Here is a 14,972-nt window from a genome sequence, read left to right as displayed (position 1 = left end):
GTTTATGATTGCTTTATTACTTTTGAGTCAGATTCATAGTCCATTAATTTTTACTTTTTTCTTGCATTTGGGATTATAAATTTCTCAGTTAAGTAGTATTTGAGTTTCATCCTATACATTATTTATCTGTGATGTTTTTGCTTACATTCAGTTCTAAATATTTCTACCTTCTATTTTAATTTTTTTCATTAACCTAGACATATTTGGCCCAGCGCAGTGGCTCACGCCTGTGATCCCAGCTCTTTGGGAGGTTGATGCGGGCGCATCACGAGGTCAGGAGATGGAGACCACCTTGACTAACATGGTGAAACCCCTTCTCTACTAAAAATACAAAAAATTAGCTGGACGTAGTGGTGGGCGCCTGTAGTCCCAGCTACTCAGGAGGGTGAGGCAGGAGAATGGCGTGAACCTGGAAGGCGGAGCTTGCAGTGAGCCTACATCGCACCACTGTACTCCAGCCTGGGCGACAGAGCAAGACTCCGTCTCAAAAAATAAATAAATAAATAAAAAATAAAAATAAATAAATAAATAAAAACCTAGACATATTTGAATTGTATTAATTTTGTTAACATTTTGCTATCAATTTATAATTTATTGTATTATGATTGGGAAACACTGTGTGTAATATGATTTCTTTAGCATTTGTTGAAACTTCCTTTGTGGATTTATTTTTGTAATATGTTGTAACATGTATTTTGCAAATGTCCCATGTGTTCTTGCAAAGAGCACACATTCTCTAATTATTGAGTATGTGGTTCTAAATATGTTCTTTAAGCTTATTTGTATTGATCAAATCTTCTTTATCTTTATTAATAGAAAATCATATTGGATTGATGGATCTGTCAATAATACCATGTGATTTTGTCCATTTTTGCTACAATATATCTGAGGCTATATTGATAGGTACACACAAATTCAGATTTTCTTTAATCTTCCTATTAAATAGTTGATTTTAACATCTACACAATGGTCCCCTTTACCCCGATAATGTTTTATTACCTTAAATTTTTATTTATTTTTTAATTAGTGCTTGCCTTTACTCTGAAATTCCTCCCCGCCACCCCATGTTTTAAGCAGGTTTCTGGTAAAATGACTATACACACACACACACACTGTCCACATTTATTCTAATTACTTATATGATTGAATTTATTCCTGTCAGCTTGCTTTACTCTTTCTACTTGCTGTCAAGAACTGTGCAGGGTCTGAGATTTTACCCTACTTGCAAACCTGTTACAGTTTCATGTATGCTGGAAGAAGATACAAGTTTCCTTGGTCAGAGACAAAGGATTTTCTCACTCACAACAATAGCAGTTGCCAGAGTATCATCATTTGCACCAATTCCCAGAACTCAATTTTCACAGGACATCATGAAGAGAGCCACGTGACATCTGCACATACCCTGAGCTGTGTTACAGGAGAGAAATCCTGACCTTAGGAAATCCATTTTATACCGGGCAGTAACCCTGCCTGACCTTTGCCAGAGGAAAACATTACTTATATTATATCAGACAATAAACGAACCTAGTCTTTGCTCTGAAGAGGGACATAATCTCTATTGTTCAAAGCTGTTATCTATACAAGCACCCTTGAAAATATACTTTGGAACAAATAGAGTCAGTGGTTTTGCTCAAAAGATGTGCAAAAAAACATGAGAGACCCAAGAGGAATTATACACCCAACACTCAACCATACTATTTTTCCTTTGATGCATTTATTTCCTGACTGTTTTAATTAATTGAGTTTTCTATATTCCCCTTTTCCTTTAGTATTTTGGATGACATACATTGTGCTGTAACATTTTAATTGTTACTCAAAGTATTTAACACGTATAACTAAAACACTAAGTCAACAACATTTCCTACAATGGTCTCTACCTTCTTTATAATACAGAATCTTAGTACTTTTAACTGTAATCATACATATCTAACAGTCTTACAAGTTATGGCACATATTATTCTCATTCAAATTTCTTCTTTTATAATTCTCAAATTGGGCATTATAATAATTATTTTGTAATATATCTAATACATTTTTCATTTTTCCCTCACACCATTATTTCTTGCATCCTACTTCTTCCTTTCGGGTTCAATTTTTTTCTTTTTGAAGTATATCATTCAGATGTTCATTCAAGAGGGGAAATAACTAAATTGCCTGAACTTTTGTTTAAACTTGCCATTATTTTATTCTTGGTCTTGAATGACAGTTTTGCAAGCCTTAGAATTCTAGATTGTTAGTCAGTTCTATTAGAAGTTTAAAGATAATGTTCCACTGTGTTACACTTTTGAGGCTCTCTGTTGCTGTGCATGAGAATTTTACTGTCAATCTAGTAATCGCTTTTGGAGATAATTTTCTATTGTTTTTTACTGCTTTTAAGATTGTCTATGAGTTATCTCAAATATAAGTCATAGTGTGGATTTGTTTTTATTTATAATGTTCTGGAATTGTACTTTGTTATTTTACAATCTGTCATATTACTAACTCTTCACATGTCTTTGCTGCAATACAAGCAATTTTTAAAACTTACCTTCCAGGGTAATATTTCTCTCCTTATTTGTATTTAATATGCTGTTTAGTATCCATTTAATTGTAATTTGAATAAATATATTTTGAATGTTAGAACTTTTTATTAGCCTTCATAAATGGAGCAGTTCATACTATCTTATTCTTAAGTTCTTTTTATTTCTTCCTTTCTATTTTTAAACATTTTAAATATAATCTCACAGGATAGAGATTGAGTCTCTCTCTAGAGCAAAGAGCAGGTTTGTTTACTGTCCAGTGTAATAAAGATAGTCTTCCTCTAGGACAAAGGTCTGGCAGGCTTACTGCCCAGTGTAAAAGATCCAGTTTCTTAAGGTCAGGATTCCTCACTTATCACACAGCTCACTGTATATATAGATGTCACCTGGTACTCTTCATGTTGCCCTTTGGAAATGTGGAAATTTAAGTTCTTGTTTTCTCTGCTGAAACTCATGCTATGATCAATTGTTTTCTTCACTGGGGTAACAAGAAGATAAGCTTATCTGAAGTGGAGCTTTATTTTGTGGAATCTATTGTGGGATAAGTTGTAAGGATGCCCATTTATAAAGCATTAAGATTTACTTCTGTCAGATACATCAAGGTATTAATAGGCACGGATTAACAATAATGTTAATGTCTTGGCTTGAAGTTACCAAGCAAGAAATATATACGCAAATGGATATTTGAGTAGGTATATCCAAATCTATGCTAAATGAAAGCCCAAGACATCTATTTTCCAGGTGAAATGTTTTATTGGCCTAGCCAAGATCACTTGCAGAAATCAGTTTCCTTTCACCTTGTTGCACCTATATGCATGTTCCTAGTGCATTCCTTACATGACTGATCAGACATTTAGGGGTCTAAGTTTTTGCAGAGGCCTCAGTTTCAATTTCTTATCTCACAAAGGCACAACATCTGCAACAAAGTGGGCACAGAAAGCCAATCCTCCAAGCAGAAGTAGAAGCAACTCAAGTATTCATCCTTCTGCTTTCTTGCTTCCCTCTTCAGTTCAGGAACCATAGGAATTCATTTTAAATGACTTTTGAGCGTTATTAAAAATGTTTGCTTCACTTACATTTCCAAAGAATGTATTATTAATAGTTACAATTAGCAAAGATTTCTAGTATATAGAATGAAATTCAAATATAGTTTTATAGCTTGGTAACAATGAAATAATGAGCAACTTTACCTTTCCTGTGAGAAGAAACAAAAACTACAACTCTGTTTCTTTATTAGCCATCTTCCTGAAACAATTACCTTCTTCATCTTATACTTACATTAAACCACAGTAACCGGTTCTGTCTAGATATCTGCATTTATTTCACTTTGACCATTGACTATACTACCGTAAAAAACTAGAAAGGATTTATTATACTGTATTTTTCATAATGAATTTCATTTGGAAAAGTAACAGTGCTCTTACTATGGTGCATAAGGTGGGCCTTAAAGGATTATTTATCACAGCAAGCCATTTATTAAAATGGCATTCCTCATATTAGAATTTGTCCTAGAAGTCATTAATGTTCTCTTCCATATGAGTCACTCTTCAACTATCTCATAATAATGTAAGGCAGCACATTTTAACTTTAATAGGAAGTATCTTGAGAATTTATTGTGTCACTAAGACATTTTCTTATAAGGTTTCTTATAAAATTTTAATATAATAAACATAATAGAGATTTACCAGTGATGACTTTGTAGTTTTTGAATCTTCAAAGCTTGGCGTCTTATGCAGATTGCTGAATTCCAAGGATTCTTTGATGTCTTGAGATAATTTCTCCTCAATGGGAGGTTTTTCTAAATCTATACTTAGCAAAGTATCCTTGCTTTCAAGTGATACGCAGGAATCATCAGACTTTTGATTACTTTCTAAACTTATGCTTTTCTCTTTTAAATTTCTTTCAAAGGAGGTGCTTTCCCCAATTTTTTCAATGTCAGGAGAATACGCATCAGGATTCATGATGTTGTCAAAACCTGTGTTTGAAGTTTCTGCTGTTAAAAACACACAGTTACAAAAGGCACATAAACAAATTTAAACAAATAATAAAACTGTTAATAAACCAAAAATTCTGTGGTTAAAAAAAAACTTTATCAATAAACACTATTTCACAAATTCCTTTACTGATGTTTTAGTGTTATAATACTTTTACTATGCTTATATTCATAAATGGTAATCATAAATGGTAATTCCTTATACAGCCAAATATTAATGAGCTAGACTAGTAAAAGAAGGTAATATTTTATTTTGCAATGAAATCTTAAAATTGATGCAAATTTTTATTTCAGCCTATGGTTCAATTCTCACTTTCCCACCTCCTCCTCTCACTCAAATTTTACAACAATAATTCATGAGAAGTAACACAGAGGGAACATTTTTTCATTTTGCCGTTTTTCCCTAGCATGCCTAGCAATAAAGAGAGGGCACAGGGAAATGTGCCAGATGAAAGAAGAGCAGCAGCTGGGGGCCCAGAAAATGTGTAGCAGGGACACCTGCCTCTAGAAAGCTACAAAATGAACACGATTGTATTAGTCATCCACCGCATTATGTCTGCTTTAAATAAATCATTTGGTTTATATCACTGGTTTTTAACCTGGTCGCACAGTAGAATCATTTGAAGGCACTCTTTAAAATTGTCAGTGTATGGGCCTGACCCCAAACCAATTAAATCAGATCCTGAGAGTGGAACTCAGGCATTGGTCTTTTGAACTTCCCCTTGCTAAGTTGTCCAGGTAATTATAGTGTGTAGCACAGTAGCGAAACACTGATCCAGATTTTCTGAAAAATAAAAATTCTTTGAATGTTTACACCACACTGCTTTCATTTTAAATAAATGTACACCATTATCCAGATTGAATATAACTTCTTCTGGTTATCCCTTACTCTGTTCCAAAAACAAATGTCTCTATAAGTAGACTATGTAAAATAGTAGAAACTTTGAATAAAACTGTCTCCAGTGCTGTAAATGCTTTACAGCTTTACAGAGGACTTGCTTGTTGCAATCAAATGTTTATATAACTAGACAATTTCAGATAGTATTTAGAACTTCTTTCAACTTCTGCTACCTCTTTGATAGCATATATATTGGGAGAAATAAAATAATCTCTGTTTCAGAGAAACATCCTTAGAAGAAAACCTTTATAAAGGCTATTCAATACAGTAAAACTCCCACAATAATGTTGTACTTCCCTCTTAAACCTGAATGGAAATTATCCAATTTAGGGGGAGAAAAAAATGCCATTTCCTATATTAAAATGTCTACAACTGAAGTAAAAGGCAGGACTTGACCACAGAGGCAGGGTCTGGGCTCCAGACCAGATTGAAGACTAGTGGAAATAGGCAAGTCAAAAGTACCTCTCTCCATAAGACATGCCCACATAGGTGCAGAAAAGGCTTTTGACAAAATTCAACATTCATTCATGTTAAAATCTCTCAATAAACTAGGTATTGAAGGAACATACTTCAAAATAATAAGAACCATATATAACAAACCCAGAGACAACATCATACTGAAAGGACAAAAGTATTCCCCTTGAAAACTGGCACAAATGAGGATGCCCTCTCTCACACACAACTCCTATTCAACATAATATTGGAAGTCCTAGCAAGGGTAGCCAGGAAAGAGAAAGAAATAAAGGGCATCCAAATAGTAGGAGAGGAAGTATCTCTGTTTGCAGACTACGTGGTGCTAAATCCAGAAAACCCCATAATTTGAGCCCAGAAGCTTCTTAAGCTGATAACTTTGGCAAAGTCTCAGAATACAAAATCAATGTGCAAAAATCACTAACATTCCTATACACCAATGACAGTCAAGCCAAGAGCCAAAAGAGCTCTGATAGCTAAGGCAATCCTAAGCAAAAAGAGCAAAACTGGAGGCATCATGCTACCCAACTTCAAACTATACTGAAGAGTTACAGTAACCAAAATAGCATGGTACTTGTACAAAAACAGACAGGTAGAGCAATGGAACAGAATAGAAAACCCAGAAAATAGACCACACACCTAAAACTATCTGATCTTCAACAAACCTGAGAAAAACAAGCAATGGGGAAAGGATTTCCTATTCAAAAAATGATGGTGGGATAACTGGCTAGCCATATGCTGAAGATGGAAGCTGGACCCCCTTCCTTACACCATATACAAAAATTAACTCAAGATAGATTAAATACATAAATGTAAATCCCAAAACTATGAAAACCCTGGAAGACAATCTAGGCAATACCGTTCAGGACATGGGCACAGGCAAAGACTTCATGACAAAGATGCCAAAAGCAACAGCAGCAAAGCAAAAATTGACAAATAGGACCCAATTAAACTAAAGAGCTTCTGTACCGTGAAAGAAACTATCAACAGAGTAAACAGACAAACTACAGAATGGGAGAAAACTTTTGCAAACTATGAATTTAACAAAGGTCTAATAGCCAGCTTCTACAAGGAACTTAAACAAATTTACAAGAAAAAATCAACCTCAATAAAAAGTGGGCAAAGACATGAGCAGACACTTTTGTAAAAGGGACATACATGTGGCCAACAATCCTATGAGAAAAAGCTCAACATCACTGATCGTTAGAGAAATGCAAATCAAAACCACAATGAGACATCATCTCATACCAGTCAGAATGGATATTATTAAAAAGTAAAAAATAAAATAACAGATGCTGGTGAGGTTGTGGAGAGAAAGGAACATTTATACACTGTTGGTGGGAGTGTAAATTAGTTCAACCATTGTGGAAGACAGTGCAGTGATTTCTCAAAGACGTAAAGACAGAAATAACATTTAACCCAGCAATCTCATTACTGGGTATATATCCAAAAGAATATAAATCATTCTATTATAAAGATACACATACATGTATGTTCAATGCAGCACTATTTACAATAGCTCAGACATGGAATCAATCCAACTGCTCATTAATGACAGACTGGATAAAGAAAATGTGTTACATATACACCATGGAATACTATGAAGAAAAACAAAATCATGTACTTTGCATGGACATGGATAGAGCTGGAGGCCATTATCCTTAGCAAACTAACAAAAGAACAGAAAACTAAGCACTAGTTTATAATTTATAAGAGGAAGCTAAATGGTGAGAACGCATGGACACTTTAGAGGAGAACACCACACACTGGGGCCTATCGAAGGGTGGAGGGTGGTAGGAAGCAGAGGAGCAGGAAAAATAATGGATACAAGGCTTAACAAATGGATGATGGAATAATATCTACAACAAATCCTCGTGACACAAGTTTAACTACACAACAAACCTACACACTCTGAACTTAAAAGTTAAAAAAAAAGGCATGCCTACCAGTGACATGTCAGTTTACCACTGCTATAGCAACATCTGGAAGTTACCACCTGTTTCCCCAGCCTGATGACCCAGAAGTTGCCAGTCCTTTTCTAGAAATTTCCAAATAACTCATCTTTTAAACAGCAGGTAATTAAAAGTGGCTAAAAATATTACTTCAGAGCCACCTCTGAGATGCTACTCTGGGTACAGTGCTTATGGGGTAAATCTGTTCCAAAAAGAACAGTGCCTTTGTTGCCGCTGTACACTGCTACTTTAATAAAACTTGCTGTCTAACATCACTGGCTTGCACGGTGCAAGCCGTCAGTGGATCTACCATTCTGTGGTCTGGAGGATGGTGGCCCTCTTCTCACAGCTGCACTAGGCAGTGCCCCAGTGGTTACTCTGTGTGCGACTTCCTACCACACATTTCCCCTTTGCACTACTCTAGTAGAGGTTCTCCATGAGTGCTCTGCCTCTGCAACAGACGTCTGCCTGGACATTTAGGCATTTCTGTGCATCCTCTGATATCTAGACAGAGGTTTCCAAACCTCAAGTCTTATCTTCTGTGACTCGCAGGCCCAACACCATGTGAAAGCCACCAAGGTTTGGGGCTTACACCCTCTGAATCCAAGGCCCAAGCTGTATCTTGGCCCGTTTTAACCCTGACTGCACTTGGAGCCACTGGGACACGGGTGAACAGAGCAGTGGGGCCCTGGGCCTGGCCCATGAAACCATTTGTACTTTCCAGGTATACAGGCCTATAATGGGAGGGAATGCTGTGAGGATCTCAGGAATGCCCTAGAGACATTTTCCCCATTGTCTTAGCAATCAATATTTGGTTCCTCTTCATTTATGCAAATTTCTGCAGCTTGTGGTTCAAATTTCTTCCCAGAGAATGGGTGTTTCTTTTCTACCACATGGTCAGGCTGCAAATTTTCCAAATTTTTGTGCTCTGCTTCCCTTTTAAACATAAGTTCCAATTTCATACCATTTCTTTGTGAATGCATACGACTATATGCTTTTTGAAACAGCCAGGTCACTTCTTGAATGCTTTTTTTTGCTGCTTAGAAATTTCTTCTGCCAGATGCTGTAAATCATCACTCTGAGGTTCAAATTCCACAGATGTCTAGGTGGAGGAGGGAGGCAAAATGCTGCCAGTCTCTTTGCTAAAGCATATCAAAAGTGACCATTACTTCAGGTCCTAATAAGTTCCTCATTTCCATCCAAAACCATGTCAACCTAGATTTCATTGTCCATTATCACTATCAGCATTTCGGTCAAAGCAATTCAACAAGTCTCTAGGAAGTCCCAAGCTTTCCCACATCTTCTTTTCTTCTTTTGAGCCTTCGAAATTGTTCCAACCTCTGCCTGTTACTGAGTTCTAAAGTCAGTTTCACATTTTCAGGCATCTTTACAGCAGTACTTCACTTTTCTGTTACCAATTTTCTGTATTAGTACATTTTAAAACTGCCATAAAGAACTACCTAAGACTGGGTACTTTATTAAGAAAAGAGGCTTAATTGACTCACAGTTCCACATGGCTGGGAGGTCATAGAAGCCTTATAATCACAGCAGAAGGTGAAGGGGAAGCAAGGCATGTCTTACATGTTAGCAAGGGCTAGGGATCTGCCACACACTTTTATATTATCAGAGCTCATGAGAACTCACTCACTATCATGAGAACAACATGGAGGAAATCATTCCTTATGATCCAATCATCTCCCACCAGGTCCCTCCCTCAACACATGGGGATTACAATTTGAGATGAGATTTGGTTGGGAACACAGAGCCAAGCCATATCATTGATAGAAATCTAAAAATTATGTACAAGATCTATATGAGGAATTCTATAAATTCTGATTAAAGAAATCAAAATTCTAAATAAATAGAGAAATATTCCATGTTCATGGATGGGAAGATTTAATATTGTCAAGGTATTTTTTCCCAACTTGATCTATAGATTCATTGCAATCCCAATCAAAATTCCTGCCTGTTTATAGAGAAACAAATGACCCAGGATAGTGAACACAGTATCGAAGAATAGCTAAGTCAGAAGACTTGATACTACCTCACATCAATATCACTATAAATCTGTAACAATCAAGAGAGTGTGTGGTATTGGAATACATGTAGACAAATAGGTAAATGAAACAGAACAGAAAGTCCTGAGTAGACCTATATAAATATTGTCAACTGATCTTTGACAGAGGAACAAAGGCAATACAACAAAGAAAATATAATCTGTTAAGCAAATGATTCTGGAACAACTAGATATCCACATGTGAAACAATACATATAGACACAGACCTTGCACTGTCACAAACATTAACTCAAAATAGATTACACACTTGAATATAAAAATGAAAACCTATGAATCTCTCAAAAGATAGCATAGGATAAAACATAGATGACATTGGATATGACAATAACTTTCTGGATACAACATCAAAGAAAAAATTGATAAGCTAAACTTTATTAAAATAAAAACTTATACTCTGTGAAAAATAGTCCAGAGAATAAAAAGGCAATCCATACATTGAAAGAAAATATTTGGAAAAGATACGTGATAAAAAAGTGTTATGCAAAAGATACAAAAAACTCTTAAGCCTCAACAATAACAAAATAAACAACCCAATCAAAACATTAGCTAAAAACTTGAACAGATATTTTAACAAAGATACACAGTTGGCAAATAAGCATGTGAAAAGATTCTCAATATCATATATCAACAGATAATTGCAAATTTTAAAAAAGAACAATGAAATAGCACTACACAATTGCTAGAATGGAAAAAATCTGAAATACTGACACCAGATGATGGTGAGGATATGGAGCAACAGTAACTTTCATTAATTGCTGGTGGGAATGTAAAATAGTACAGCCACTTTGGTAAGATAGTTTGGCAATTATTAAAACAAAACTAAACATAGCTGTACTATATGATCCCATAGTTATGCTTCTTGGTATTTACCCAAATAAATTGAAAACTTAAGTCCCAATCAAAACCCATACATGAATATTTATAGTAGTTTTGTTCATAATTGCTAAAGCTTGGAACAACCAAAATATTCTTCAATAGGTGAATGGATAAATAAACTATTGTACATCCATACAATTTAATATCATTTAGCACTGAAAGAAATGAGACATCAAGTCACAAAAAGACATGGAGAAACCTCAAATGCATATTACTAAGTAAAAGAATCCAATTATTAAAGATATGTACTGTATGATTCTAACTATATGACATTCTAAAAAGGCAAAACTATGAGGGGCAGTAAAAAAACTCACTGGTTGTCAGGAGTTGGTCAGAGAGAGGGATAAACAGGTAGAGCACAGATAATTTTTAGGACAAGAAGGTATTCTGTATGATACTATAAGTGATAAATACATATCACATTATACATTTGTCCAAACTCATAGCATGTACAATACCAAGAGTGAACTCTAATGTAAACTATGGACATTGAGTTACAATAATATATCAAAGTAGATTCATCCATTGTAGCAAATGTATCAGTCTGGTTGCAGAAGTTGATAATGGGGGAGGCTATGTATATGCATGGAGTAAAGGGTATATAGGAACTCTGTACTTTCTGCTCAATTTTGCTGTGAACCTAAAATTGCTCTGAAAAGTAAACATTTCAAAAATGTGTCTTTAAAATAACAATTACATGGGCATTTATGTGCATCATTTTCTCAGAGGCAACAGAAACACCATGCACTAGCTTGATCAAACTATACTCATCTTCAGAAAAAGATTGGAGTACTGTAAAGTCCTAAATTCCCATGTGGTTATAGTTCATATTTGGCCATAATAATTTAGTGGTTTAGGATTACCACACATCTACCACTGCTTTCTATCTTCTGCTGCCCAATCAGAAAGTAATCATCAGTTTTACAACTATTTATTTCAGATATGCCCTCCAATATCTCTCAAAAATCTTATCTTCACATATGATATATTTATTAATTTTTCTTAAAATTCTAGGTAGATCAGATCTAATAGTTAAAAGGAGGTTTGAAAATTATCTAGTTTCTACATTTTTGCTTAGGAAAATGAAGCCTAAGCAAGTAAGTGACATGTTCAAGGTCTGACAGTAATTTAAAGGCAAAAATAGAAACAAAATCTGACTCCTAGGCCAGGATACTTTGCTGTGACTCTCTTTAAATGATCTCACAATCTGGAAATTGAAACCACACATATGCATACAGTATTCTAATCTATAGGAACCTAGGGAACTACTAGTAACAGTAGCATAGATATATAAGCACGATTATTTGTTTTGTTTTATTTTGTTTCAGACGGAGTTCTGCTCTTCTCGCCTAGGCTGGAGTGCAGTGACGTGATCTTGGCTCACTGCAATCTCTGCCTCCTGGGCTCAAGTGATTCTCTTGCCTCAGCCTTTTGAGTAGCTGAGATTACAGGCACCTGCCACCATGCCCAGCTAATTTTTTTTTTTTTAGTAGAGATGGCGTTTTGCCATGTTGGCCAGGCTGGTCTCGAACTCCTGACTTCAGGTGATCCACCTGCCTCAGCCTCCCAAAATGTTGGGATTACAGGCGTGAGTCACCTCACCCGGCCAGTGATTTGTTTTATTTTCATTTATCTCTTGTGAAACTTTATATCAGATCTGAACATTTTTGGAAAAAAAAATATATATATCTATAGATATATATATTTTTTTTTTGATAAGGAGTCTCGCTCTGTTGCCCAGGCTGAAGTGCAGTGGCACAATCTCGGCTCACTGCAAACTCTGCCTCCCGGGTTCACGCCATTCTCCTGCCTCAGCCTCCCGAGCAGCTGGGACTACAGGCGCCCGCCACCACGCCCGGCTAATTTTTTGTATTTTTAGTAGAGACGGGGTTTCACCGTGTTAGCCAGGATGGTCTCGATCTCCTGACCTCGTGATCCGCCCGCCTCGGCTTCCCAAAGTGCTGGGATTACAGGCATGAGCCACCGCGCCTGGCCCATTTTTGGAAAATATTTAGTGCAAGTCAGGGCAAGAGGGTGCCAGTCAGACTTTTGTCACTAAAAGGCCTTCCATGTAATCTTTTAAATGCTAGCTGAGTCTATAATAACTTTTAGAGTACATTATATTGGCTGATTTTTCTTACACATACAAACACTGTTGTCCATTGACTAAATTGCATATTTACTAGAAAATTATATTTTCAACCAATTTTCATTTTAGTACTGAGCTTTTTTTGGTTTTAAAATGAGCAGCATACCAAAGCTTTTATAGACTGCAATAGTAAATTACCAACACGCACTGTTAATAATATTTAGCAACAATAAAAATGTTACCTTTTGAATTATCTGTGTAATAAGTAGAGCTGTTTCTCAGACAAAGATTTAAGAAGTCTCTCTTTCCCTTATGGAAAACATGATGTTGATGGATATCATTTTCATATAGAAAGTTATTCTTCTGATAATCACGAAAAGCACAACTTTCACATGTAGGGACAAACAAAATAATAGAGTTGAAAAAATGTTTCAAAAAGAAAACTTTTCAAGTCCCAGGTCATTAAAACAAATATAGTAAAACCTTAATAGAATAGGGTTATTTACATTAATTTAATATTTATTTTAACCTTACTGTGAATACATTCTCAACTGTAAGTAACTAATAATATTATGGATTTAAGAGGGATAGGCAACTGGACCAAATCTGATTTAACTGCAAAATTTCAGTTGAAAGTTTGTTTTCTAAAATATCTCGAAATAAATTTGATTTCTTACATTTTCTTCTAAAAAGGGATTGTTATCTTTCAAGCTCATTAAAATCTGATGAAATCAAGGCTTTACTACTAGATAAACATATTATTTGTTCAGCAAAGAGATATGAGTTTAAAAGCAGCATGTGATATTTAGGTTTCAAATTTGAATAATGATTAGCTATATGCATAGTTACAATTTAAATAACATTCCTTATGAACTGAATAATATATTTAATAATACCTAATATTTATATAAGCTCTACAGAATATCATCATAAAACTTATGGATTATACTCAACCAAAAAGGCCCTCTTGTGTCACTCATGTTCCCAAGGAGAGAGACAAAATTCAGGTAGTTCTATGGGCACCTCCAAACCAAAGCTGTAAAACTACTGCCAAACCATGATGAGTAACTTTCTCTGCCTTCTCTAACACCTTACACAGGAGTCAAAGCAAAACAGTGATAAGATATATGAAAGAGTCAAATTAGAGAACAGAAATGCCATTCATTTCCTTGGAGATTGAATGGTGGATATAAACCTCTCATCTGCTGAACAGAAAGTTTTCTCCTGCAAAACTCCACTTCCAAAAGCATATTTGCTGCTAGATCGCTGGTTCTGTGTGCCTAAACACAGGCTTTTTCTGTTCGGGGGAATCACTCAGGCCCATAGCTATTGCAAAACACTGACAGGGGCCTAAGCTGGTCTGAATAAAAAATCAGTAGAGGGGTTACTTGACAGAAATTTCATTCCATCGTTTACAAATCCTACAGTTTCAACAACAAAAAAAGGACTGTTTTAATATTACTAACAGATACAGTTAGATACTATTTTTCATTTGGAAATGAGAAAATTCTCCAACACAATTACAAAGTGAACTATTACACTTCATTTACTTAATTATACATTAAAATCTACCTACGAAGTAATTTATAGTACAGGAGCTCTTTTAATCTCTCAGTCTAATCATTTATAAAACATTTTATTTAGGGTTCATAGAAAACTGAAGGAAAACCAGAGTATCTTTGGAGAAAAGAACAAAGCTCATATGAAATATATCAAAGTTAGTCAACCATTTCAGAGGATAACAACCCTTAAGTTCAGAAGAATTTATTTAATAATCCAAATATTAGGTAAGAGTACAAACCTATCACTTAGACAGTTTTCTAATTGCTGAATGTTATTAAATATTAGCAATATTGTATACAAATTTAAGCATGGGTTAAGTAAAATATACTCTAATATTAATGTCACATGTTTTTTGACACCACAAATTTCACATTTAAAAAGACAGTTGATTTTGTGTGTATGTCAGGAAGGGGCTCAATATGCACACAAAGTTAATTGGAAAGACTTTACCTTTGTTGACTGTCTGCATCAGCTAATTCAACTTTGTAAGGCACAATATTTTCTGGTTCTTCAAATTCCTCTTCATAAGTCTTA

General features: G+C 35.2%; 1 protein-coding gene across 1 annotated transcript in view; it reads right to left on the bottom strand.

Moving 5' to 3' along the window:
- The window catches only part of ZBBX (zinc finger, B-box domain containing), a 138,508-nt gene that overhangs the window by 53,046 nt on the left and 70,490 nt on the right, over positions 1 to 14,972 (bottom strand). The window contains exons 15-17 of the mRNA XM_011944626.1: positions 14,889 to 14,968; positions 13,118 to 13,260; positions 4,205 to 4,512 (exon numbers count right to left, since the gene is read on the bottom strand). Coding sequence (XP_011800016.1) covers positions 4,205 to 4,512; positions 13,118 to 13,260; positions 14,889 to 14,968 — 531 coding nt within the window. The remainder of the gene's footprint in view (positions 1 to 4,204; positions 4,513 to 13,117; positions 13,261 to 14,888; positions 14,969 to 14,972) is intronic.

Source organism: Colobus angolensis, unplaced genomic scaffold (assembly GCF_000951035.1).
Source record: "Colobus angolensis palliatus isolate OR3802 unplaced genomic scaffold, Cang.pa_1.0 Scaffold234, whole genome shotgun sequence".
Lineage (NCBI taxonomy): Eukaryota > Metazoa > Chordata > Mammalia > Primates > Cercopithecidae > Colobus > Colobus angolensis.
The sequence above is the reverse complement of the archived record's forward strand: the minus strand, read 5'-3'. Positions and strand labels throughout refer to the sequence as shown.